The following is a 26,664-nucleotide window of genomic DNA, read 5'->3' as shown; positions in this document are numbered from 1 at the left end:
ACCACCCCCTCCCCTCCCACCCCAGTATGGCCCGAGGGTCACTTTTAACGTAACTCAAGACAAACTTCACAGTTCCTTTATCAGGTTGATTCCGTGAAGCGAGAAACAGTCCCGAAGGCTTTTGGACCTTAGGAGAGTACACAATTTCCAGAGCCCCATTTCATTGGGTAAACAGTACGGCATAAATGGCTATAATTTCTCTGGGGAAAGGAGGAAAAGCTCAACGGGATGTGAGTGACGGGGCGGGGGGAAGAGGTTTGGGAAGCAAGGTCTCCCCAAAAGTGCTTTCCAACAGCGTCACTGAGGGTGTAATTGTTTCATTGTTTCCTCACTACGTGACGCAGAAGCTGCATGACCCAGAAGCGTAAACTCGCTGCTAGGAAACTGGAGGGACCTTGAGTTCCTGGCCAAGCCCCCGCAGCCTAAGCTCACGCCGGGAGGAATCCGGCTGCCCGCACGTGCTGCGGTTTCCCCTCCGCTGACCGCGACCGGTCCACCTTTTGCAGATCCCGTCTGGCCACCTTCTCTCCTTCCGTTCCTCCAGCCAGAAGATTCTACTCAACCCATCGTTGACCATTCTACAAAATGGTGCCCTCGATCATCTCGGCTTCAGGCTTCTTTTAAACTAATTCCGGCTTTGATGAATCTCCCAAAAGCTGGTGGGGAACACAGATTTTACGATCCCAGTAACTGAAAGGGAAGGGAAAGGGAAAGCGCTAGAGAAAAACGGAGGGAAACTAGGAGGGTGAGGAGGCGGGAGGGTGACGTAAGGGATATACACTGGATTTATGTTTAAGATCTCCCAACTTTTGAAAAGCGGGAGAGGGCGAGTTCTCGCTAGCTTCCAAAAATTCCAAGACTTTGGGGGAAGGTGGAGGAAAAAAGCTTTCGCGAACTATGAAAGCGTTTTAGCTATCAGTCCGACTAGAAGATACCGCGATGTTATGACTAAACGAACGCGATTTAGCGAAGCAGAACTAACGGTACTGATAATAGGTTGCTGGGGGCGGGGCGGGGACGGGGGGACAGAGGAGGAAGTCGTACGACTTACGTGCTGACGTACAGTCGTGGCTATATTACGGCTGTGGTCAAACCTTGTGCTTCAAAGGGCTTTTAGTTCTCTTGTGAGGCTGTTCCTGTTCCGCTACTGTAGACTTGCAGTTGGGAAACTCCGAGTTCTCCTTTCCTTTCAGGCATGAGTCATGTGGTGGTGGAAAATGCGCTCGGGCTGGACCAGCAGGTAAGTCGAAATAAGCCTTCCCGTGTTGTCTCCGTGGACTTCTTTCCTAGTTTAACGTTACTTGTGGCGCAGTAGTAACTAGCCGCCTTTCGTTTCCCTTCTGTCCCCGTGGTTTTTGGTGGGGGAACTGTGAACGGAGAGGGAAAGCAACTGTCTTAAACCATTGGCCATAGCGAAGAAGATGAGGGTGTAACATTAATGTCGAGAGTAGCTGTTACTTGGCCCGCGTTCGACTTAAGGGATTGTAACTCGGCGGGCGCACAATGGCGGCTATTGTGTGTTCGCGCTGTCGCAGAGACGCGCATGTGCGAGTACACACTCAGTAGTAACCGGACAGAGGTCCGCAAATGGGGACGTTTTTTGGTCATACGGCTTTGGTTTTCACTGGTTGACCTTTTCTGGCCCAGAGATGCCGTTGGTATGTAAGGGAAGAGTTGGTTGTAGCCAGGGAATGGGGACGGAGCAGGGGGAAGGCATGGACCTTCTTTCAGGGTAATGGCGGCGGTCTCCTTTGTTCATAATGCGTGGCTGTACAGCGTGCACCCTACTAAGAGAAGGTGCAGGCCTGCAAGACCTGAACGGGCAACTGGCTTTATAAAACTCTTTACGAAATGGCTGTCTTGTTACTTTGCGGGCCCATATTGGCAGCGTATCTCAGCCGAGTACTAAGGATGGCGGGGTGGTGTTTCCGGACTGGAAAGTTTTGTGACGCAGAAAAGCCGGAAAGGGAGAGTGGGGAAGGAAGGGAGGAATGGCCGCCACGTGTTTCCCTTGACCGGTGTCCGGAAATAATGGAAGTTAGACGCCGGGTAGCCCTTTCGCAGGTTAGTGGTCTGGAACTGCCATATTTCTTTCAGTTAATACAGAAAGTCACTGATGGCCATTTAGCCATTGGTAGTGGATTTTTTGTTTTTGTTTTATATGTCCATAGGTTAGGAATAGGACGTTGGAGTGCAGACTGGAAAAAAAAACTCGAAAAGTGGTTTGGTAGGGCAGAGGAGCTTATTGTTACTAACTTCGATACGCGTGAGGAGAAAGACATTGAGCTAGGGCAAAACCAGGCCCTGTCTTTGAGAGTTTAGGAATGCGGAAAAGGATACGTGATCTGTGAGAGGTAATAGGTTAGTTTTCCATGGCAGGAATATCCGTTTCATTAGAGCGGTATTCATCCAGAGAAAATCACCAGTGAGTCGTGGGGGCTCATGTGAACAGCTTGCCTCGTCTTTTGTCTTGCACGTTTTACGTAGTTGAATTAGGGCATAAACCGTTCACCAAAAAAAATACTTGGGGAAGTCCTGCTAAATTCTGAAACAAACCCCACTGACAATAATGGATTCCAAATTTCCGTGTTGTTTCTCAATATATTGGAGAGATTTGATGGTTTGTTCCTAACGTTACACTTGTGTAAAGGACTGCAATTTGCTGTGAGCCTGGATAATGTTAAAAAGTGCGTTGAAATTGAAAATCCGATAGCAAAAACAAAATTGTATTTGTAACCTTTTCTTTGTGGCTGGATTCCCTTTAAACTTTTGATAAAACCGTTCTCTCGGTTAGCATTTAGTAGTAATAAGCAAATTAGGCCTGGTAAAGTGATAGTATCTTAATTGATGGTGTGTGTAATTGGTGACATCTTGGATTTTCAGTATAGTGTTTAAAAATTATTGCACAGTGTATTTTGCAAATAATGCAACACTGGCCTTCGCTTCGTTTTTTGTGTGTTTTTTAAGTTTTATTTTGACATGTAATTCCTATTTGAAAGTAGTTCTGAGTTTATTGTTTCATGAAACATGATAAAGCAAAATAACTTTTTTTCTATGGTATTGAAACCCATTGGTGAGGGGACAAGTAGTAATTTGAAATTAAAGACAATTTTCTTCAAAAAGCCTTGGATATTAGTTGTACCACTTAATAGATTTGTAACCAACAACCTCCCTGAATTTGTCCCCTCTCTGAAATGGTAGAAATAAATACTGCCTTCAGTGTAGCCAGCGTTAAATGATGGAGTCAAAGTGACACGGTATTATTCATCACCTATTAAGTGGTGGTACTGCTGCTGCTTAGGAATTATCCAAAATTAAACCCGTTTGCACCGTTTTAGGAATAAATTAAGGAATCTTAAAACTTGTCTTAGCATTTTTTCAGGTTTAATTTTTAGGTGGTTGGTTTTGTGTTATTTTGTTTAAGGAATATTTAGATTTAAAATAATATAAAATGGGAAACCAGTGACTTTGAGAAATTGGTGTAACAATTTAGTTTGGTGATTGAAGAGCATTTTGCTAGGAAAATTACAGGGAAAACTTGTTTGGGATTCATGTGTTTGAACCATCTGGGAAGTTTTTGTTTTTGGTTTGTTTTTTTGTTTTTTGAGGGGGGGGAGGGGGGGTGGGGCAGAGAAAGAGGGAGACACAGAATCTGAAGAAGGCTCCAGGCTCTGAGCTGTCAGCACAGAGGCCAGTACAGGGCTAGAACCCACAAACTGCAAGATCATGAGCTGAACTGAAGTCCAGTGCCCAACCAAGCCACCCAGCTGCCCCATGTTTGTACCATCAACAGATTATACTGCTGGCATCTGGGTCTTGCCTTTTGTTTTCCGCACTTTTTACACGCTTAAAAGCAGACAGGGAAGCTAGCTAGTAAATACTACAGAATAGGACTGGAGTTTAGAACTCATTTGTCTTTTGCAGTGCTGTCTGTGTTTCATTTCCTCCCCCTTATTGTAGTGTGTCAGCATGTAACGTGTTAATATATCTCTTCTAGTTTGCTGGTCTAGACCTGAACAATTCTGATAATCAGAATGGAGGAGGAAGGACAGCGAGCAGTAAGTTTAAAAAAAAAACAACTTTTTTTACTTGAATCTGTTAAGAACTTAATATCTTACTGTGTTTACTAATCTTAAATTGAAATTTTCCCTTTTTCACTGTATAAATATTTAAGTGTTTTGGCATATCTGTATAATAAAAGAGATTGGTTCGTTCTTTTTGAGTTAAAGGCAATGTCATAGACCCATTTTTAGGAAACAAATTGGGATCAGTATGGATTCTGGCATGAAAGAGGTGAGGATACTCATCCCTCTTGTGAAACTGACCTGAACTATGTTAAACTAATAAAGGAACCTGTACGTTTACATATTACAGCTATTGCTACCAATGATGCATAATGAAACAGACTTAAGGGTAGCACTAGGCTCTACTGATTCCTGGGTTGTAGTTAGAATTGTAAATGTCTGCCATATTAAATTGAAAAGAGTTCTTTTAAAATGGTATTTTGTGGGGCTTTTGTTTTATTTTTAAATTTTTGGGTTTTTTTTTTTTTTGAGACTTTAGATAGAGTTTACTATCTTAGATAGAAGTTGATAGTTTATTTGGCAGCAGATGTATATGTATGGTTAATACATATTTAGTTGTCTTTGCTACTGTATACATATTATTAAGATGTCATTATACTGATAATTTGGGACACTTAATTAAATCCAAAGGCTACAGAATTGGTTAAAATTTGGATCATAACCCTGGGTGGCTTAGACTTTATAGGTTAAATGCTTTTTTTTTTTTTTTTTCCTAATTTTTTAAATTATTTATTTATTTTTGAGAGAAACAGAGACACAATGTGAGTGGATTGGGGCAGAGAGAGAGGGAGACACAGAATCTGAAGCAGGTTTCAAGGTTCTGAGCTGTCAGCACAGAGCCCGACGTGGGGCTCGAACTCCCAAGATAATGACCTGAGCCGAAGTCGGACACTCAACCGACTGAGCCACCCAGGCGCCCCATTTTATTTCTTAATCACAATCTAGGCTGTTGACTTAATTTAGGAAGCTCAAGGTTAAAAGTATCCGTTCCTTCTTGGAATTCTTTAGCTTTCAACTGTTTATATAGTATGGTTTTCCTTTTACAGAAAAGAAACAGCCCTTTTTGGATAATTTACTGCATATTCTTTTTTTCCTTGTCATTTTTGTTACAGTAACTGTTACCCTTGTTAAGAGTTGTAATTAATAAAACTTTCTGAAATAGGGGCTTGTGTGTATGAGAGGTCTGTGCTCAATGTTGGGCTTGAACACAAGACCCTGAGATCAGGAGTCATGGCTCCACTGACTGAGCCAGCAGGCACCACCAATTTGTATTGAGAAATTTTCTTAATGTGTTCCCAAATTTGCCTAATTTATGCTGCTGTCCCTTGCCTTTTCCTTTTTGGTTTAGGATAAAGACTGTTATGTAAGGTATTACCCATTTTTATTTAGATTTCCCCATTGTTGTGTGTTTTTTTTGTTTTTGTTTTTGTTTACATTTATTTATTTTTAAGAGACTCAGAGAGACAGAGCGCAAGTCGGGGAGGGGCAGAGAAAGAAGGAGATACAGAATCTGAAGCAGGCTCCAGGCTCTGAGCTGTCAGCACAGAGCCTGACACGGGGCTCGAACTCAAAAACTGTGAAATCATGACCTGAGCCAAAGTTACACTCTTAACCAACTGAGCCACCCAGGTGCCCCTCCCCCCCATTGTAAGATAACTCAGAGAATAGAACTTTTGTTTTGCTTCAAGTTTTTATAAGAGAAAGGGAGAGAGAGCATGCAGTTAGGGGCAGAGAGGAGAGAGAAAATTCCAAGGACGCTGTCCAACCCAGGAAGCATGATACCACCACTTGAACCAAAACCAAAAGTGAAAGATGCTTTACTCACTGAGCCACCCAGGAACCCCAGGAGAATAGAAGTTTTAAAAGTTTGTTTTCAGGGCACCTGGGTGGCTTGGTCAGTTAAGCGTCCGACTTTGGCTCGGGTCATGATCTCACAGTCCATGAGTTCAAGCTCTGCATCAGGCTCTGCTGACAGCTCAGAGCCTGGAGCCTGCTTCAGATTCTGTCTCCTCTCTCTGCCCCTCCCTTATGCGCGCGCGCGCTCTCTCTCTCTCTCTCTCTCTCTCTCTCAAAAATAAATAAACATTTAAACATAATTAATTCTGGTACCAGTATTTATTTTCTTCTTTCCCCCCTACTACCCCTCCCCCTCCCCACCCCCTCCCAAGTGTATTTATTTTTGAAAGCGCACACAAGCACCCATAAGAATACGGAAGGGGTAGAGAGACAGGAAGGAGATTCAGGCAGGCTCCAAACCATCAGCACAGAGCCCGCTTGCTGGATGGCTCAGACATAATGAACTGTGAAATTATGACCTGAGCCAAAATCAAGAGTTAAGTGCTTAACTGACCATGACCTGTGTTTTAATAGATATTTTTGCAAAAAGTTGTGTCTTTGAGGATATGATTTTAGTTTTCTCTTGCAGAAGGACGCTATATACCTCCTCACTTAAGGAACAGAGAAGCCTCCAAAGGTGGGTGATTGTGCAACTTTATATCCATCTTTTCTGTGTTTACATTAGATAAGTTAGTCAAAGCCTAGGGAAACATGAGGTGTAACTTTAAGGAGTATATTATACACATTTTTGCCCTTAAGCTTCTGTTTTCAGACAGTTAGCTTTGTAAACATTCAGCTGCTGTTTAGTAATGGATGTTTCATTTCTTCTGACCTACTTTGAGCCAAAAGTTTCAGTACTTTTTATTGCTCTGTTTTTAACGTTGAAAACAATTTCAGTTTGAAAGGAGAATGTGCCCTATTTTGTAAAACTAACTGCAGGACAATAAAGTCCTCCATGAAATGTTACCACACTGAAAATGAGCTATTGAACAGTATAACAATTGAAGAATTGCAGTTATGGCACAGTCAGTAGGATGGAGTGTTGTCTGATTTGTTGTTTTTTTGTGTTTTGTTTTTGTTTTTTGCCTCAACTGCTTCATTTGAAAGGCTTTGTCTGAAATGTTTTGAAAACACCTGATAACTCTTAGCACTGACACGTAGAGGGATAGTGTTAGGATGATAATATTGAGTGTTGTATGTTCACTATCATGAATGATCTGAAATTATCAAGAGAGAAAAGGTCAGGAAAAGTCAAAAGGAAAGATGGTGGGTAAATGGGGCAGGTATTTGGGGAGGGGGAAAATAAACTGGCTTAAGGATTTGGTGGGTGCTTTTATACATCGTCTGTAGTTTATAAAATTGTATATATAATACCACAGGGTCACTTACAGCTAATAATAGGATTTTTCTTTCCAAATTGCAGAAATTATTTCATAATGTGTATTCATTTCTCAATGTATGTGTCTAGAATTGCGTCCAGTGTATATTAAATGCTTCAAAGAGAGTGACAACATGGCAAGAAATGGAAGAGACCTTAAAACATCTTTTTCTTGCTAATAAAGGCCATGGTCAACTGGCTTAGGAGTTAACTATAAAACAGAGTGAAAGTAATGTCATTACTTAGGGAGCTTCAAAACATGAAAGAAAATGTCTGAATCTAGCTGAGTTCTCAACTCCAGTGGGCTTACTCTTGTCACCATTTGATGAGTCTGTAACTTGCCTTAGAGGTATGTCCATGTAGAAATTAGGCAAGGATGATAGTTTCTTTTTTCCCTGGTATACTTAGCTCTTCCTGAACTGAAAACTCTTACTGTTGGACTTAGGTTTTCCCAATAGTATAAGTAAATTTCTATTGTTAGCACTGAAACAAAGCTTTGGCAATACCTCGGTGTGAAAGTCCATGCTATTTCGGTAAATTGAATTCTTTGTTTTTAAGTTTATTTATTTTGAGAGAGACTAAGGTAGTGCAAGTGGGGAACGGGCAGAGAGAGAGAGAGAGAGAGAGAGAGAGACAGACATAATCCCAAGGAGGCTCCACGCTGTCAGCATGGAGCCCAACATGGGGCTCAAACTCATGAAACCATGAGATAATGACCTGAGCCGAAACCAAGAAGCCCACCTTAACTGGCTGAGTCACTTAGGCGCCCCTCTATTTACTGAATCTGTCTTAAATGGTGTTTTACACTAAGCCAGATTGCCTTTTTTTTTTTTTAATGTTTTTTATTTATTTTTGAGACAGAGACAGAGCATGAACAGGGGAAGGGCAGAGAGAGAGGGAGACACAGAATCTGAAGCAGGCTCCAGGCTCTGAGCTGTCAGCACAGAGCCTGATGTGGGGCTTGAACTCACAGACTGTGAGATCACGACCTGACCCGAAGTTGGACACTCAGCCCACCGAGCCTCCCAGGCACCCCAAACCAGATTGCTTTTTTATGTATTGAAGATACTCACTGACTTGTTATATTTATATCTGTTGGCTACCAACCAAGTTGTCCTCATGCATCTGACATATTTATTGTTACTGGTAATTATATAGTGTATTTCTTAATTTAAGCTTTTCTCTGACTACCTGAGATAACCTTTTATTAGGTTAGACATTTCAGAATGTGTATCATATACATTATATGGTATATACCTTAAGTTTTATCAACGCAGAGCTTTGTGAGATTCATTTTTAGAGATGCAGCGTAACTAAAAAGCTTACTGACTTAGTTTCCTTGGCTACTGCCTTTGAGGTTAAAAATTGTGGGGAGGCACTTGGGATCCCTCTGAAAGCAGTTACACTTTTAAAAAGGTATTTTGCCACAGCCTTATATTCCAATAATTTTATTGGAATAGGCTGCTGTTTCATTCTTTTTGGTGTATAGGAAAGACACTGAAAGAATGGAATATAAATTGTTACTCTGATAGTGGCTATATAATTGTATACTTGTATTTCATGTAAATTATGTTAGATGTGATATACATTAAGTTCACTGTCCTTACTGAGAACATGAAGTGGCTTTGCTTTACACGATAATTTCTGGTGGAAAAGAGAATTAAAGATAGTAAAAATTCTATTTGCTGATGAAACCAGTTATTTTAAATCTTATATTTTGATAAAAGTATTTCTATTGATGTTTGATTCCAGAAGGGTAAAATAAAAGAGAAGCTGTGTATGTGAAGAGCTTATTTTTTCAAATAATCTTACTCATGTAAGAGTGTTGTCAGCTTTTTTTTTTTTTTCCTTAACTTTTTTTTTTTGAAGGATTCTGTGATAAAGAGAGTCCAGGGTGGAGTTGTAGTAAAGATAAGGATGCCTACAGCAGTTTTGGATCCCGAGATTCAAGAGGAAAGCCCGGTTACTTCAGTGATCGGGGAAATGGACCAAGGGGAAGGTAAATTATTGAAAGTAACAATTTTAGGAATCAACTCTTAGTTTGGTATATTCTCATTCTTTGCCCTTTTATTGATCTTTAATCACAGTGTTTTCCCTAACCACAAACCATCTTTTTGTTAATTTTAATCAAAATGTTGGTTTATTGTCAGCTATGCAAGGTTTTTTCCCTAAATTTAATCTGTTAAATTACATGCAATAAGCTTGATTCCCACCTTCCACCCCCATAGTATAAGGGAAGAGGAGGGAAGAGTCAGATTATATGCAATAAGAATATGCTATTTGACATGATCTGTGTTTTTACTAAATTATTTTGTAGTATCCCTGCAGTTTAAACACAGTTTACGACCTCACAAGTATGATGAATTGATCATAAGAGCTTCGTGTGTGTGTGGTCAGTCCCGTATTGTTTTTCAGTACTAAGAGTAAAACTCTAAAAGCGTGTCACATTAGTGGATTTTATTTTATATCCACATATAACTAGGATGACTGATGTTATCTTTCCTGTCCGTGAATGTATTTAGATTATCATGTTTAAAGTGAACGTGTTAAGTGTATTCTGGATATAAGTTCTGTAAAACTTAATGCTTAGCATATGAGACGTTGATTGAAGCTGTATATAATTTTACATAAGGTAAAAGTGGATGTGGGTTTTTTTAAATTGAAGATATGTAACTTATACGTAACAATTAATTAGGGGGCCTTATTTCATACATGACATTGCCAGTGTTGAATTTTTGACATCTTTGAAAGGTACTTGTGACCAAACAATTCAATTAATACATGGTACATATCTAGAGAGGTATTATGGTATTGGTTAAGTAACATATTTGGATCATTTGCTTGTGCTGTTCAGGTTTGATGATCGTGGACGGAGTGACTATGATGGTATTGGCAGTCGTGATAGGACTGCCTTTGGCAAATTTGAACGCGGTGGACACAGTCGTTGGTGTGACAGATCAGATGAAGATGATTGGTCAAAACCACTTCCACCAAGTGAACGACTAGAGCAGTAAGTTTTTGAAGCATATGGTGACTGATAAGAAACTTACAATCTAGTATAACCTATGTAATGATCATTTGATTACAGGGAACTCTTTTCTGGAGGAAATACTGGAATTAACTTTGAGAAATATGATGATATTCCAGTAGAGGCAACTGGCAATAACTGTCCTCCACATATTGAAAGTGTAAGTTGTTTTTTTGGCATTTTAACAGTTCTTTGTTACCATTTAAAAATGTCATTAGTTTGGGGTGCCTGGGTGGCTCAGTCAGTTAAGCCTTGACTTCGGCTCAAGTCATGATTTCACGGTTTTTGAGTTCAAGCCCCACGTTGGGCTCTGTGCTGACAGCTCAGAGCCTGGGGCCTGCCTCAGATCGTGTTTTCCTCTTCTCTGCCCTCCTCGACTGTGCTCTGTCTCTCTCAAAAATAAACATTTAAAATTTTTTTAACTTTTCATTAGGGTATAAAAAAGGAGAGGCTGAGATTTTTTTATTTATTTACTTGAGAGAGAGAGAGAGACTGGGGGAGAGAGGTAAAGGGAGATAATCTTAAGTGGCCTGACATGGATGGAGCTCAGTCCCACAAACCATGAGATCATGGCCTGACCCAAAATCAAGAGTTGGATGCTTAGCCAATCAGGCACCCTGAAGAGACTCGGATTTTACGTCATCATAATGAACTATGCTGAAATACAAAATGTGTGAAAATAATATTAACCCTAAAGTAGTTTATTTTCCTTTTCTTTAAATAGTTTATTTTCTTAAGAACTAGTATGTGTGTGCAACCAAAAGTATATAGTCTTAAAAACCACCATAGCACTTTTAACTTAAGATTATAGCAAGTATGTAAACACAACCAAAGGCAGCAATAAATAAAACTTGTTTTTTGTTGTCTTATTAGTACAAACAATTTGCAACAGATAATGGCGTGTTTGACTTGCTTCTTCTTTGGCAGTTCAGCGATGTTGAGATGGGAGAAATCATCATGGGAAACATTGAGCTTACTCGTTATACTCGTCCAACTCCAGTGCAGAAACATGCCATTCCAATCATCAAAGAAAAAAGAGACTTGATGGCTTGTGCCCAGACAGGTAAGCTGACTCCATGAAGCTAGTATCTCAATTAGCCTTGCTCTAAAACTAGTACTTAGTACAGGGAGGGTCTGAGTTCAGCCTGATTTGGAGTTAGATAAAGATTAGTTGGGGAGGTCTTATCAAGAGCCTGGGACCCATAAAAACATAGGTGGGGAAAAGGGAATTGTGCCTCTCATTCTCCAGTATTTTGGGAATTGGACGGGGGCAGTTTAGTTCTGTATGAGAATTTTACAGTAATAAAAGAGATGGCAGAACTTTTTCTGTGTGTGTTAAACTTCTATATAGAAAAAGGAAACTTCAGTCACTGCCATTTGTAATAATATATTTCCTTCTTTAAGGATTACTTTTTTTTTTTTAATTTTTTTTAACGTTTATTTATTTTTGAGACAGAGAGAGACACAGCATGAACGGGGGAGGGGCAGAGAGAGAGGGAGACACAGAATCAGAAGCAGGTTCCAGGCTCTGAGCCATCAGCCCAGAGCCTGATGCGGGGCTCGAACTCGCGGACCGCGAGATCGTGACCTGAGCTGAAGTCGGACGCTTAACCGACTGAGCCACCCAGGCACCCCTACTTTTTTTTTTTAATGTTTATTTTTGAGAGAAAGAGTAGGGGAGGGGCAGGAAAAGAGGGAGAATGGAAGATCCAGAGTGGCTCCCTACTGTCATTGTCAAGCTGGACGCATGGTACAAACTCCAAAACAATGAGGTCGTGACCTGAGCTACAGTAGGACGCTTAACCAATTGAGCCACCTAGGGATTACCTCTTCTTTACTTAAATGTGACTGTTAGGCTAAATCTGGCATGTGTTTTTATTTTATTTTTGAAATTTTTTTGTTAATTTTTTTTTTTTTTTTAAGAGACCATGCAAGCAGGGGAGAGGGACAGAGGAAGAGAGGAGCATCCCAAGCATGCTCCACACTTAGCGTGCAGTCCAACACAGGGCTCAGTCCCACAACCCTGGGATCACAACCTGAACTGAAATCAATGATGCCCCTCCAGTGTCTATTTTTAGGAATAAAATTTTATTGCAGGGTGGGGGTGTGCCTGGTGGCTCAGTCATTTGAGCCTCAGGTCATGATCTTGTGGTTCTTGGGTTCTAGCCTCTTATTGCACTCTGTGCTGATAGCTCAGAGCCTGGCACCTGCTTTGGATTCTGTGTCTCCCTCTCTCTCTGTTACTGCCCTACTCATTTTCTGTCTCTCAAAGATCAATAAATGTTCAAGAATTTTTTCATTAAAAAAAAAAAGTTTTATTAATGGGTGCCAGCTTGACAGCCAGTGGAGTTTGTGGAACTTTTAACTCTTGATCACAGGATTGTGAGTTCAAGCCCTATGTTGAGCATAGAGATTACTTTGGGAATAGAAATTACTTAAAGAAAACTTAAAAATTAAAAAAACACAAAGTTTTATTGGCACAATTAAAACCAAGGCTTTATTCTGCAAAAGTAGAGACCAGTGCACAAAGGACTTCACTGTTAAAGTCTTAAAAAGTTTGTGGACTCCTGTTGTACATACCAATAGTATATGGAAGTGGAAGTTGATGCCATGGGAGAGGCAAGGTGATTGTTTTCATATACCTTAAAATGTAAAGAATTGAGTATTGGTATAGTTTAAAATGGATTACAGAATTCATTTGGCATTCTTTGCTTGATTTTATAAATCTATTTTCTCAAAATATTGGGAATAAAATAAAATTTTATTTCTTTCACTGAAAATGTATTTGAAATACAAGGGTTTTTTTGACAGGGTCTGGAAAAACTGCAGCATTTCTGTTGCCCATCTTAAGTCAAATTTATAGAGACGGTCCAGGCGAGGCTTTGAAGGCTGTGAAGGTAAAGATTTCCTTATTGAAATAAGTTGTCCTAGAAAAAGTTTCATAAATATTCATTAAGACTTTCCTAAGCAACGCTAAATACGTTTTATTTTAATTTCTTTTGATTTTCAATATATATTTCTCATGAAGACCTATTTTTGGTTGTAATCCTTAAACTGTTATAGAGGTCATTTTACTGTGATGAGTTTTTTTTTTTAAAGAACAAGAGTCAGGGTCTTTGAGTTTAATTTATAAATTGTACTCCATTCTTAGGAAAATGGAAGATACGGACGCCGTAAACAATATCCAATCTCCTTGGTTTTAGCTCCAACAAGAGAATTGGCTGTACAGATCTATGAGGAAGCCAGAAAAGTAAGTATGCATTGCACTGATGATTATTAATTTTCATTCATTGTAATAATTTTTTTTTTTTTACAAACATCTAATTATTTGTTTATAGTTTTCATACCGGTCAAGAGTTCGTCCTTGTGTTGTTTATGGTGGTGCTGATATTGGTCAGCAGATTCGAGATTTAGAACGTGGATGTCATTTGTTAGTTGCCACTCCAGGACGGCTGGTGGATATGATGGAAAGAGGAAAGATTGGATTAGACTTCTGCAAGTATGTATTATGTATGAAATGTGACTTCTTTTACACTGATGGTCATTTTGTAGTGTTTCAGAAATACTGTTTTAACATTAAAACGTAATTTTAGTGATGAAACTTTTAACATAGTTTTTGAAAATCAGTTTTACCTGTACGATTCATTGGGACAGAGTTAAATATTACAGGATGTATGGGTTTCACAAGTGTTAAATTGTGAGGCCAGTATTAGAATGAATATTATATTACTACGTTCAGTGGTCAGTTCTCATCAAATTCTAAAATGAGTACTTTTCGTAATAGATACTTAGTATTGGATGAAGCAGATAGGATGCTGGATATGGGATTTGAACCTCAGATACGTCGTATAGTTGAACAAGATACCATGCCACCAAAGGGTATTCGCCACACTATGATGTTTAGTGCTACTTTCCCTAAGGAAATACAGGTATTGTCTGGTAAAAATTTTTAGAGCATTTGCAAGTAAGTATTTTCAAGATAATTTTACATTTTTAAGTAGAGTATAAGAAGTTTTTTTTCCCCCTTTTGCAGATGCTTGCTCGTGATTTTTTGGATGAATATATCTTTCTGGCTGTAGGGAGAGTTGGCTCTACCTCTGAGAACATCACACAGAAAGTAGTTTGGGTGGAAGAAGTAGACAAACGGTCATTTCTTCTTGACCTCTTAAATGCAACAGGTAAAGTTAAAAATAAGGGCAGGGACATGGTTCAGTGGGTTAAGCATCCAACTGTTGATCTTACCTCAGGACTTGGTCTCAGAGTAGTAAGTTCAAGCCCTACATTGGGCTCCACACTGGGCATGAAACCTAGTTTTAAAAAAACAGCCTTATAATGGTATTTGCATCTCTTTAGCTCCTAGCCTTTTTTCTGTTCACTTTTCTAAGCAGTTTATACTTATTATTTCTGTGTGTTTATTTACTGTGTGCAAAGACAACTAAGTCACTTAATACTTGGATCAGGTAATGATACTGAGTTGCTGTTGGTAAACCAGACCTTCTATATAATTTTTCAGGAAAGGATTCACTGACTTTAGTGTTTGTGGAGACCAAAAAGGGTGCTGATTCTCTGGAGGATTTCTTATACCATGAAGGATATGCTTGTACCAGTATCCATGGTGACCGATCACAGAGAGATAGAGAGGAGGCCCTTCACCAGTTCCGCTCAGGAAAAAGCCCTATTCTAGTGGCTACAGCTGTGTGTATATATTTTTTATTTAAACATGTTTGAGTGTTGCTTTTTTTTTTTAACAAAAGTTATTTTTCAGGTGGCAGCGAGAGGACTAGACATTTCAAATGTGAAACACGTAATCAATTTTGATTTGCCAAGTGACATTGAGGAATATGTGCATCGGATTGGCCGTACAGGACGTGTAGGAAACCTTGGTAAAGTGTTTGTTATGAAATCTTAAATACTAGAACTTACTTTTAAGGTGAAGCTGACATCTAATGTCAGCTAAAAATTACTGTTAAAATCTCCAGTGGTGGAATGCTTGGCTGCCTCAGTTGGTAGAGTATGTGATTCTTGATCTCAGGTCATGAGTTTGAGCCCCACAGTGGGCATGAAGCTTACTTGAAAACAATTTAAAAAAATTTAAATTTCTAATTTGGTTACATTGCAAATTGTAATGTCATTTTTTTGTTCTATTTATGGTTTAACATACAAAAGAGAGAAGACTGGATTACTTTATGGAAAACTCACCTTTCTGTACTTTTTGGACTCTTACAGGCCTTGCTACCTCATTCTTTAATGAAAGAAATATAAATATCACGAAGGATTTGTTGGATCTTCTTGTTGAAGCTAAACAAGAAGTGCCATCTTGGTTAGAAAACATGGCTTACGAACACCACTACAAGGGCAGCAGTCGTGGACGCTCGAAGAGGTACAGATTGCTTTGCGCAGGAAGTTGTATCCCAGGTTAACTAAAACACTGCCACTACTTACATAGTTTTGGCAAGGGATATTAGAAATGATGACAGGCACCTGGGTGGCTCAGTCAGTTAAGCATCCAACTTTTGATTTCAGTCAGGTCATGATCTCATGGTTGTTATCAAGCCCTGTATTGGACTCTTGTGATGACAGTGCAAAAGCCTGCTTGAGATTCTGTCTCTCTCTGCCCTTCTGTTCATGCTCTTCTGCCGTCTCTCTCAAATAAATATTGAAAAAATATATATCTAAAAGCTATTTTAAAAATACAGAGAAAAAAAAAGGAAACTAATGGTGATAAAGAGTTAAATGTCAGTTCTTACCTGCTGATGGCTTTGGAAATGCTGTTACAAGAATTGACCACAGTGGTAATCAAGTTGAAAATCTGGTACTGAAAAATTAGTAATGGTCATTTTAATTGAATTGCATACTCTTAAACCACCCACAATGTTTTCCTTTTCATACTAGATTCAGCGGAGGATTTGGTGCCAGAGACTATCGACAAAGTAGTGGATCCAGCAGTTCTAGCTTTGGTAGTAGTCGTGCAAACAGCAGCCGAAGTGGTGGAGGTAGTCACAGCAGCAGCAGAGGATATGGTGGAGGTAATGTTAGTTTTTCCTCTTTACTTTAGGCATGTGCTTTTTCCCCCCCACCCTTAAAGCATAATTTGTCAGAAATTTTATTTCCAAAGAACACAAAATCAGTGCAATAATGTTTTTTAAATTAGGCTTCAAAGAGATAGAAGGAAGAAACTTAAAATGGCTGACCTATTTTTCTTTTCACACATTTCTTAATAGGTGGCTATGGAAGCTTCTACAACAGTGATGGATATGGAGGAAATTATAACTCCCAGGGGGTTGACTGGTGGGGCAACTGATCTGCTTTGCAATAATAAAGTCACCCTTTCAAACAAGCTAATATGGAAACCACATGTAACTTAGCCAGACTGTATCTTATAGCTTCAAGACCTTGCAGTACATTACCAGCTGTGATTCTCCTGAAAATTCAAGGGAGCTTCGAAGTCACAAGAAGAAAGGAACAATTAGCAGCCTTATTCAGAAGTTGGTTTGAAGATTTAATTGCTGTAGTTGGGAAAAACTCCCCTCCTGCTTATTCTCACCCCAAATTGCATTTATAATTTTGTGGCTGAGGATCATTTGTTTGTTAATGTACTGTGACTTTAACTTTAGACAGCTTATTATTTTGATGTCCTGTTGGCTTAGTAATGCTCAAGATACCAGTTGTTTTGAAAAAGTAAGTTTATTGAACTTGGGCTAAAATCAAACCTTGGCACACAGGTGTGATCCAACTTAACAGGAATCATTAATTCATCTGCAGATATTAATGAGGGAAAAACAGGCAATAGCCTGAATTAGGAATTTTTGGTTCTTGCAGACTGGGGAGAAAAACATCTTAAGGCAGATTTAGTTTCTAATGTGGCAAACTGTACTAAGTTTAAAGTTCCGACTTGCTCACTCTATCCTGGATAGGCACTTAGAATCTTGTAGTTTTAAAATAAGCCATTCCAGTCAGGATGTGACTTGTATGAATACGTTTATATATTTTTCAAAGCGTTATTCAAAGTTAATAGAAATAAATACAGCAATTTCTCTTTTAATATTTAGGTTATTAATTTTAAGCTAAACAAATGTGGGCATAGTACTACAGGAAAAGTTAACAGGTTTGATTAAAAAAAGCGTTGGAGGGAAATTTCTTCTAATTAGATTATTTTAATGCCTGCCATAAATATAATTGAAATGGTAGAATGGCTGACCATAGAAGTCCAGTCTTGTTATGGACCTGGTTGGATTTTGGTTTTTAATGCATGCTAGTGTTGATGTTTTTTGGTCAAGAGGATGTATGAGCAGGACGGATTATCCAGCAGGCTTTATTTTAATGCAGATTCACATTGCTCTCTTTAAGCTGCTTGGAAATGTTAAAAATGGCTTACACTTGTAGACTTTGTAGATCAGAAGAACAACAAACTGAAATCTTTGAGATCACACAGGTTGGATAGGTACTAAACTGCATAAGATGTTATTCCTATATAGTGCAGTTTTAGTCTATTTTAGTTGCACAGGTTTCCATTGTATTTATAGTCTCTTTATGATAAATTTGGCCAAAGATTATTGTCCACCACTAAAAATGCTTCTGCCACATGGACTTCTGTGCTAATTTTATGGCCAGAACAGTGATCTTTAAAAACTAAACTTTGTGATGGCACAAGCAGGCAAAAATTTTCTTAAAAGTGCAATAGATTTTCAAGTATATTGTGCCTTGTTCTAAAAACCATTAAGTAGGTGCACTTGACAGTATTGAGGTCATTTGTTACGGTGCTATTTCAATTAGTATAGGTTTAGACTCTTGTACATTTTGCCCATAACTTTATACAAAGTACTTATTTTATTGCACATTCAGAGAATTTTATATATATGTCTCGTGTGCGTGTCCTTAAACTTCCAATCTTACTTTGTTTCTTGGAGATTGCTGAACACAGCTTGTTTAGTACTAGATTCTAACATTTTTTTGGGGACCAAGGAATGATAGTTGAGAAGAAAACTTTGCACACATCAGATTTTAGATACTTTTTGCTGCTAGTTTGTGTAATATTTATTGAACATTTTGACAAATATTTATTTTTGTAAGCCTAAAAGTGAATTCTTTGAAAGTTTTAAGAAACTTGACCAAAAGACAGTACAAAAACACTGGCACTTGAATGTTGAATGTCACCGTATGTGAAATAATATATTTCGGGGTAGTGTGAGCTTTTAATGTTAAGTTCTATTAGACAATTGAGTCAAATTAAGCAGACCCGGCATTGCTGATGTAGCTAGCTATAACTTTCTGACAAAATTGAAGACAAAATTGGCAACTTGAAATTAAAACATGCCAAGGTTTTGATATACTTGTCTTAAAATATTGAAGAAACACTTCCAAACACTGATAATGAAGTGTCCATGTTTCTCAAAGGTTCTGTGAGTTTTGTTTCGTTATGTGTTTGGTTTGGTTTTCCTAGTGACTGTCTGGCCTATTTGCAAACCTCATACATGTGGTTATCTTTGTGTGTTGCCATAATTAGTGACTTTTACATTCAGTTTTTTTTCATCCAGCAACATTTTCAGTAAATAAGAATGGATTTAAACTTGCTGAATGTAGACATTGAACCTCAAGTCACTGTAAGTTAGTAATTGCTTATTGTATTAGTTTTAGATGCTAGCACTGCATGTGGTGTTTATTCTGATTTTACTAAAATAAAAAGTTGAACACCATCTTTTGCTGTCATTTGTGGTTTAATTGTGAGATGTTGAAATGGTACTGTTAGCCTGGAGGATTGGAAATCATTTGTTGGTTAACCATCAAAGCTGTTCATGAAATGCCTCCTCTTCATGAAGCCAGTGTTGTGCTTTTTAGGTATTGGAATAAATGATAAAGGTGGTGTGAGATTGGAATATGTAGAAGCAGGATTTTTTATTACAAGTCACAAGTGTAAAAGGCTTATAGAGCATTTATTACATTGATTTATGTAAGAATGAAGAATAAATTTGGGACCACCTGGCTGGCTCAGTTTATAGAGCCTGCAACTCTCAAGGTTGTGAGTTCAAGCTCCACAAATTAATTTTAAAAAAGGAAATTTATTTTAAATTTGTAGAAATTTAAAATGTAGAAATTAATTTTAAAAGAAAAAAATTGAAACAGATGAATGATAGCAGAGATGGCTTGGGTTCCCAGACTCCCAGGTTTGTTCTGTTGTGTCTCAATTATTACCACATACTGATGCAGGCAGCCAATATCATTTAATGTAAGAACTAAACCAGCTTAACATGTTAACATTACAATAAATATTTTGAAATTTTTTTTAAAAGTGATTCTGCCTTTTGTCCCTTTGGAACTTCTCTCTCATTACTGGAGGGTAATAAGCACTATCCTTGGATAGGAGATTGAGTTCTTAAAATTTATATAAATGAAGGCAGAGCTTTTAATTGTTTTAACTCCGCACTTGTGAGATAAAATATGTCTAGTGTAGAGAGAGCAGGGGAGGGACAGAGAGATGGAGACAGGTTATGAAGCTGGCGCTAAGCTGATAGCCCAATGTGGGGCTCAAATTTACAAACCCTGAGATTATGACCTGAGTTTACCTGTCAAGGCACCCAGGTGTCTCGTGTAGTTGTAAGCTCTCATGGATTTATAGAATCCGTTGTGTACTGAAGAGTTGGTTGGTTTCTAGCTTGTGGTTGTTGGCAGAGAGAGAAGACTATTCAAGAGGGACTATGGTTTTTCTGAAACCAATATTGCAGTATGTTAAGTAGCTTGTAAATTTTAAAAAGAGGGTGGGGAACTGTGCTTTGGGATCTTGTGAATCAGGGAGAGCTTGGATTCAACTCCAGATGCAGCATTCATAGTAGGAATTTCTAGTCGAGGCAGTTGGAAAATTCCTAAGAGAGTTAACAACTATGATAACAGTGATTCTGGATAACAGGACTCAAGCTGAAAGCAGACCAGGGTCATTATACAACACTGGGTTGGTAGCATTGAAAAAACACGTTGTCATTGAAAACATTTTGAGGATGAGATTCTGGCTAGCCTGACTTTGGGTGCTGGGTAAAATTAGCCCAGAGACAAACCTGGAAAACCAAAAGTTGCCCAGTTAAAATCTCCAGGAGCCTGATTAGAACAATTACCAGTAATTATGATAGACCCATTTCTTTTGGGTGCATTCTAAAGTGCAGTTGCTAGGGTTACATGTACTGCATGTCTTAGATACCACCAGCCTTCTATCATTTTGGACTTCTCCCATAGTTTGAAGGAGCTGGTTATTCCACATCTTTAGCTTTATACTTGGCTTATTTTTTATTTTAGATTCTAAGTAGGTGTGTGTTGATAACTACTTTTATATGTTCAAATGTTTATTTTTGGGAGAGAGCATGAGCACTAGAGGGGCAGAGGAAGGGAGACAGAGCATCTGAAGTGGGCTCAGGGCTTCAGGGCTGTCTAAAGATCCCAACGCAGGACTTGAATTCATTAACTATAAGATCATGACCTGAACAAATGCGGGACACTTTACTGACTGAGACTCTATTTCATTTTAAATTTTATTTATTTTTAAAGTTTATTTTCAGAGAGTGAATGGGGAAGAGGGCAGAGAATCCCAACCACGCCCTACACTGTGAGCACAAAGCCCAAGATGGGGCAACAACTGAACTATGACATCATGACTTAAGCTGACAGCTCAGAACACTGAACTGACTTGAGCCACCTAGGCACTCATTTATTTCAGTATTCACTACACCCAACAGGACTTCTCAAGACCCCAAGATAAAGAGTTACATGTTCTATGAACAGAGCCAGTCAAGCATCCCAATATTTCAATTTATTATATCCTGATGATTAGTTATTTACGCTTGAACCATTTTGTTTAGGTTCATGCAGTCAGAAAGAATTTGGTGTTACCAGTTAGTAACTTACGTAACAGCCAAAGGGGATTGGTAGCTGAGATTCGTTTTTCTAGAAAAAAGTAGTATATGAAGTTGGGTTAACACAATGTTATGCATGAGTTGTTGAAATTTGGGTACTTCAGTAAACATGTTGATGCTTGAAAGTTTTCTGTATTAAAAGTTTAAAAATAAGGGGCCCCTGGGTGGCTTAGTTAAGCATACAACTTTGGATCTCAGCTCAGGTCATGGTCTTAATGACCGATGAGTTCTAGCCATGTGTACAGCTCTGCACTGACAGCACAGAGCTTGCTTGGGATTCTCTCTTTCTCTCCCTCTCTTTATGTCCCTTATCAGTTTGTGCTCACTCAGAAAAGTAAATATTTTAAGTTTAAAAAGACTATAGAACATATTCTGTGTGAGAATACGGCAGTGAAACTAATAGTAACTAAAAGCTATTTTACCTAACAGTTTAAAAATTCTCCCAATCTTGAATGTCACTCGCTTACTATGCCTGCTTACTATGTATTGTATCTGTCTCCTTCACTACTCAGAGCCAGCTCAGAAGTTAGGGTTTTCTTGCCTTTTTAATATGACAGTTCATTTTTCCAAGTTCAGGGATATCATTTATTCTAAGCTTCAGAAACTTGGATTTAGAATCTGGGACCCATGGCCAAAAGTACATATTCCTCTGAATGTGTTCCTGTACTAGGGGAATGAGAATAGAAATTACCTTGAAGAAAAGTAGTTTGAAGAGGAGAAGAGTGAAGAGGTGTTCTCTGGTATGCTGATTAATGAATGTTCATTTTTCAGGCATAGGTCCAACAGAGATGTGATAATACATTGATGTACATTTATGATACATTTTTTTCTGTTAACACTGAAAAATGTTGCTACCAATATACCAAAATAGTTTGGTAGTCCACTGTCTTCTTTTTGTTTTGCCAAGAGTGCTTGATTGCGGTAATCTTAATGAACAGGTCTAGATTTTTAAAGTTTATTTCTTTTGAGAGAGAAGGGAGAAGCGGGAAAAGAGAGAGAAAATCCTAAGCAGACTTTTTGCTGTAAGTGCAGAGCGCATTGTAGGGTTCAATCCCATGAACCATGAGATCATGATCTAAGCCAAAATCAAGACAGACACTTAACCAACTAAGCCACCTAGGGACTGCAACAATTTTCAGCATTCCTGAGAGTCCATGTCATTTTATATTCACACCAGTGCAGCTACGCCATTATATTCCATGTCCATGAAGAATACTGATATGAGGGGTGGCTGGGTGGCTCAGTCAGTTAAATGTCCAACTTCATCTAAGTTATGATCTCACAGTTCATGGGTTCGAGCCCTACATCAGGCTCTGTGCTGACAGCTCAGAGCCTGAAGCCTGCTTCGGATTCTGTGTCTCCCTCTCTCTGACCCTCCCCTGCTCTCAAAAATAAAATTAAAAATATATATACTGGCTTGAAATGGTTACTATTTTAGCAGAAGAACAGAAGCACGACCAAGAAAACTGCCTTTTGTCTTGTACTTACTGTATTGTCCTTCTGGAACATGTTCCTTTTCCCTGTGACCAGTCAGGGGACAAACAAGATAAGGGGGGGCGCCTGGGTGGCTCAGTCAGTTGAGCGTCTGACTTCGGCTCAGGTCATGGTCTCGCAGTCTGTGGGTTCAAGCCCTGCGTCTGAGCTGTGCTGACAGCTCAGAGCCTGGAGCCTGCTTTGGATTCTGTGTCTCCCTCTCTCTTTGCCCCTCCCCTACTCATGCTCTGCCTCTCTCTCTCTCTGTCAAGAATAAACAAAAAAGATAAGGAACACAAGTCTTATGGAGCCATCTCCCCGTTATCATCTTCCAAAGTGCTCTGGAGTACCAGTGTTTTGTTTTTTTTTTAACGTTTATTTTTGAGACAGAGACAGAGCATGAACGGGGGAGGGTCAGAGAGAGGGAGACACAGAATCTGAAACAGGCTCCAGGCTCTGAGCTGTCAGCACAGAGCCCGACCCGGGGCTCGAACTCACGGACCGCGAGATCATGACCTGAGCCGAAGTCGGACACGTAACCGACTGAGCCACCCAGGCGCCCCAGTACCAGTGTTTTCAATGTCAGGTGCTGCGGTGTGAAATGTAGGCTAAAAACTGCTCTCAAGATACTTGCCAGTGCAGTACGTAAACTATGGGATTCATGTTTGTTTCTTCTGACATGGGCAGCTTCTAATCCAGGCTCCAAAGAAGGCTAAAGCTGTGGGCATACAAATGTGAGGATCTCCCTGACCTTTGATGTTGTTTAACTAACTGTTCACTAGGGAAAATTCATGGAATATCTTGGGGTTTTTTTTGTTTTTTGTTTTTTTCTTGACTCATACCTCAGTCTGCCCTAAGACTGACCCAGTACATTATCTCAGGATACCATTGTTAATTGTTAACAAAAGTTAAGTGTGTCCATTGATTTTTTTTTTTGTTAACGTTTATTTATTTTTGAGAGAGAGAAAGAGCACATGTGAAGGGCAGAGAGAGAGGGGGAGACAGGATCCGAAGCAGGTTTGCCACTAACAACAGGAAGCCCAATGAATGCTTGGACCCATGACTTGAGCCACTCAGATCCTTAACTGACTGAGCCACCCAGGTGCCCGCACTGATTTTTTTTTTAAGTTTTCATTCCATAGGCACAAATTAATGCACATCTCAAGCCAAGAATTAAAATTCTAAAAGGCCTCCAGTAGTTGAGAATTGAGTCTTCTATATGAATTATTACTTACTCTCAACAACTCTATACAGATCCAATCTCAAAATGTAAAATTATTATGGAAATTTTGCTGCTGTCAGTATGTACACACTCAATCTTTGAGTTTAATAATGGCCAAGAGGGGAAAACAAACGCTCTCTCCTCTAACCTACCTCATAGGGAAACTGCCAAACAAGACTGGGGAGACATAGACCTAATGTAAGTGGACAGGAGGTGAAAGAACAAGATAATACTGTGTTTAGAAAAACAACAAGACAGTTTTAGTTGCTTGCCAACTGAGTTTCTGAACAGTAACTATTAGCCTGCAAAATCCAGCATGTTAGACAGTAAGACAATTTCTAACCTTTTGTTTTTGCACATTTTTGTGATACTTTTTTTACAGCAGTAAGTTTAAAAGTTAGAAATAATGATGCCCTCTGGGGTGAAGGGCATATTCTTTCCTGTCCATACATAAAGATAATGCATGTCTCTAGACAAAAACAAATGAGTTTGATTACTGCCCATGATAAAAGATTTAAGCTCAGGGTTTTCAGTTTATCTGTTGCAAAACCAACAGTGTTCTGTGTGGTATCCACTTGTTCCCTTGACAGAGCAAAATCTTAACAGGAAACTAAAGGTTAGTTTATATCACACTTCTGGACAGCAGTTACCAGAACTTTCCAATTAGTAACACAATCACATGGAGTCATTTGGCCCTGCCGTTAATCATTTTCCAGGTAGGGGGCGCCTGGGCATTTCAGTGGGTTGAGCGTCTGACTTCAGTTCAGGTCATGATCTTATGGTTAGTGAATTTGGGCCCTGCATCTGGCTCCATGCTGACAGAGCAAGAGCCTGCTTCAGATCCCTTGGCCCCTTCTCTCTCTCCCGGTCCTGCACATACATATGTACTCTCAAAAACAAAATGAACATATAAAACTTGCTTTACAGATAATATGTATTCTGCCAATTTATATCTTTTTTACTCAGCACATTCAATTTCTGATTCACTATGGGCTTCCATGCTGACTGCTGCCAACCTCCACCTTAATAAGTGCCTGACAATATTTAGCAAGACCCACCTGTGTCTAGTTAGACACCAGTCATCAAATGCTTAAGAAAGACCTATTAGATATGCTACAATGTGGGGAAGATTTATATTTAAAGCATGAGTATACACAGACATTGGGCTCTAAGACAGGTAATCTAAGAAAACAGCCTAAGAGTCTCCTTACCATACAATTTTTGACCCCCATTGGAAACTGAAGACCACTCCTTAGCCCTACTCAAAAGCATAAGCTTAGGGGTGCCTGGGTGGCTCATCGATTAAGTGTCCAACTTCAGCTCGCGTCATGATCTTGCAGTCTGTGAGTTCGAGCCCTGCGTTGGGCTCTGTCTTGACAGCTCAGAGCCTGGAGCCTGCTTCTGATTCTGTGTCTCCATTCTCTCTGCCCCCCCCCCCCCCCCCACTTGTTGCACTTTGTCTCTCTCCCTTTCAAAAATAAATAAATAAACATCAAAAGCATAAGTTTAAATCCATAGCACTCCCTACTACACCATCTTTTACTACTTGCTGCTTTCATTGCCTTAACTATAGGCTACCCTATTCCTTCTCACAATAGCTTAAAACCTGGAAATGGAATGCAGGGAAACATTGCAAAGGAGGTACTTTGTTACTGAAGACTCTATGGCTAGTTTTATCTAATGTGCTATGAGAAGATGGACAAACATTGAGGAAACCTTCCCCTCTTAGTAAAAGGTACTCCCTACAAGATGGCTTAATAAAGCCACCATTCCCATGCAGAAGCCCTTTCATTTCCTGCACATACTCTAACCTTCAATCTTGCCTGTTTTATCCTTCTTTTAACCAGTTGTGCACTGACTACTACTCTAGTCACAGCTTCTTTAGACCAGACCCCAAGTGAGCTGGTCCTGGTACCTTCAAAAAGGACATTAGGGGAAAAATGTCAGAAGGGGAAAAAAAAGAAATCTAAGAAGGATTTGTCATTGTCCTTTCTTTATTTTCCCTGGTTTCTTACCCATAGCATTCTGACTAGAAATATACTGCATATAATTCCTCAACAAACTATGATTCACTGTGCTATTTTGTGATTTATCCCTAGAATCTAAAGAAAAATGCTTATGGGGCACCTGGGTGGCTCACTTACATGTACAACTTGATCTCAGCTCAAGTCTTGAGCTCAGTTCAAGTCCTGTGTTGGGCTCCACATTGGGCATAAGTCTTCTTAGTAAATAAATAAATAAACACATAAATAAATAAAAATTTAAAAATGTCTAAAGCAACATTGAAATGTATGAGATAATTTGTGCTCTGACAAGGAGTTAGACAATTTTTTTTAAGTTTATTTATTTTGAGAGCATGCACAAGCAGGGAAGGGGCAGAGAGGAAGGAAGAGAGAATCCCAAACACGCTCCACACTGTCAGTTCAGGGCCCAATGAAGGGCTTGAACGTTACCTGAGCTGAAATGAAGAATCCAATACTTAACCAACTGAGCTACCTAGGTGCCCCTAGACCACTTAGAATAAGGCCTCCTCACAATATCAAAATATGGTTGATAATCTGAATATTTGTACATATAACAGAACTCAGGGAATTGAAACTTTTAAGGATTATACTAAAGATTTCCAGGTTGGAAAAATAGCAGAAAGCTCCTCCATAAGCAACTAGTCTTTTGGGGCATGTATTCTGGTATGCATTTTCAAAAATTGTTCTAGGGATTTTTTTTTAAGGTTTATTTACTTTGAGAGA

The 26,664-nt window shown here is 39.1% G+C and overlaps 1 protein-coding gene across 2 annotated transcripts; it reads left to right on the top strand.

The window, feature by feature from the left end:
- The first annotated feature begins 394 nt into the window (after positions 1–394).
- Positions 395–16,664, top strand: LOC122212626 (ATP-dependent RNA helicase DDX3X). 2 transcript variants are annotated; one of them, XM_042926550.1, is made up of 18 exons: positions 395–659; positions 1,194–1,240; positions 3,998–4,058; positions 6,511–6,558; positions 9,169–9,298; positions 10,154–10,309; positions 10,388–10,487; positions 11,255–11,390; positions 13,139–13,224; positions 13,479–13,577; positions 13,666–13,826; positions 14,112–14,256; positions 14,361–14,505; positions 14,841–15,022; positions 15,093–15,210; positions 15,554–15,707; positions 16,220–16,353; positions 16,549–16,664. In XM_042926550.1, exons 1-18 carry the CDS (start codon positions 641–643, stop codon positions 16,626–16,628), a joined length of 2,001 nt encoding a protein of 666 aa, XP_042782484.1. In that variant the 5' UTR covers positions 395–640; the 3' UTR covers positions 16,629–16,664. The 2 variants fall into 2 exon arrangements, with proteins under 2 accessions (XP_042782484.1, XP_042782485.1); XM_042926551.1 differs by lacking the exons at positions 395–659; positions 1,194–1,240 and adding an exon at positions 1,495–1,658.
- Positions 16,665–26,664: the final 10,000 nt, after the last annotated feature.

Source organism: Panthera leo, chromosome Y, assembly GCF_018350215.1.
Source record: "Panthera leo isolate Ple1 chromosome Y, P.leo_Ple1_pat1.1, whole genome shotgun sequence".
Taxonomy (NCBI): Eukaryota; Metazoa; Chordata; class Mammalia; order Carnivora; family Felidae; genus Panthera; species Panthera leo.
Note: the sequence above shows the minus strand (reverse complement) of the source record. Positions and strands in the feature narration are given on the sequence as shown.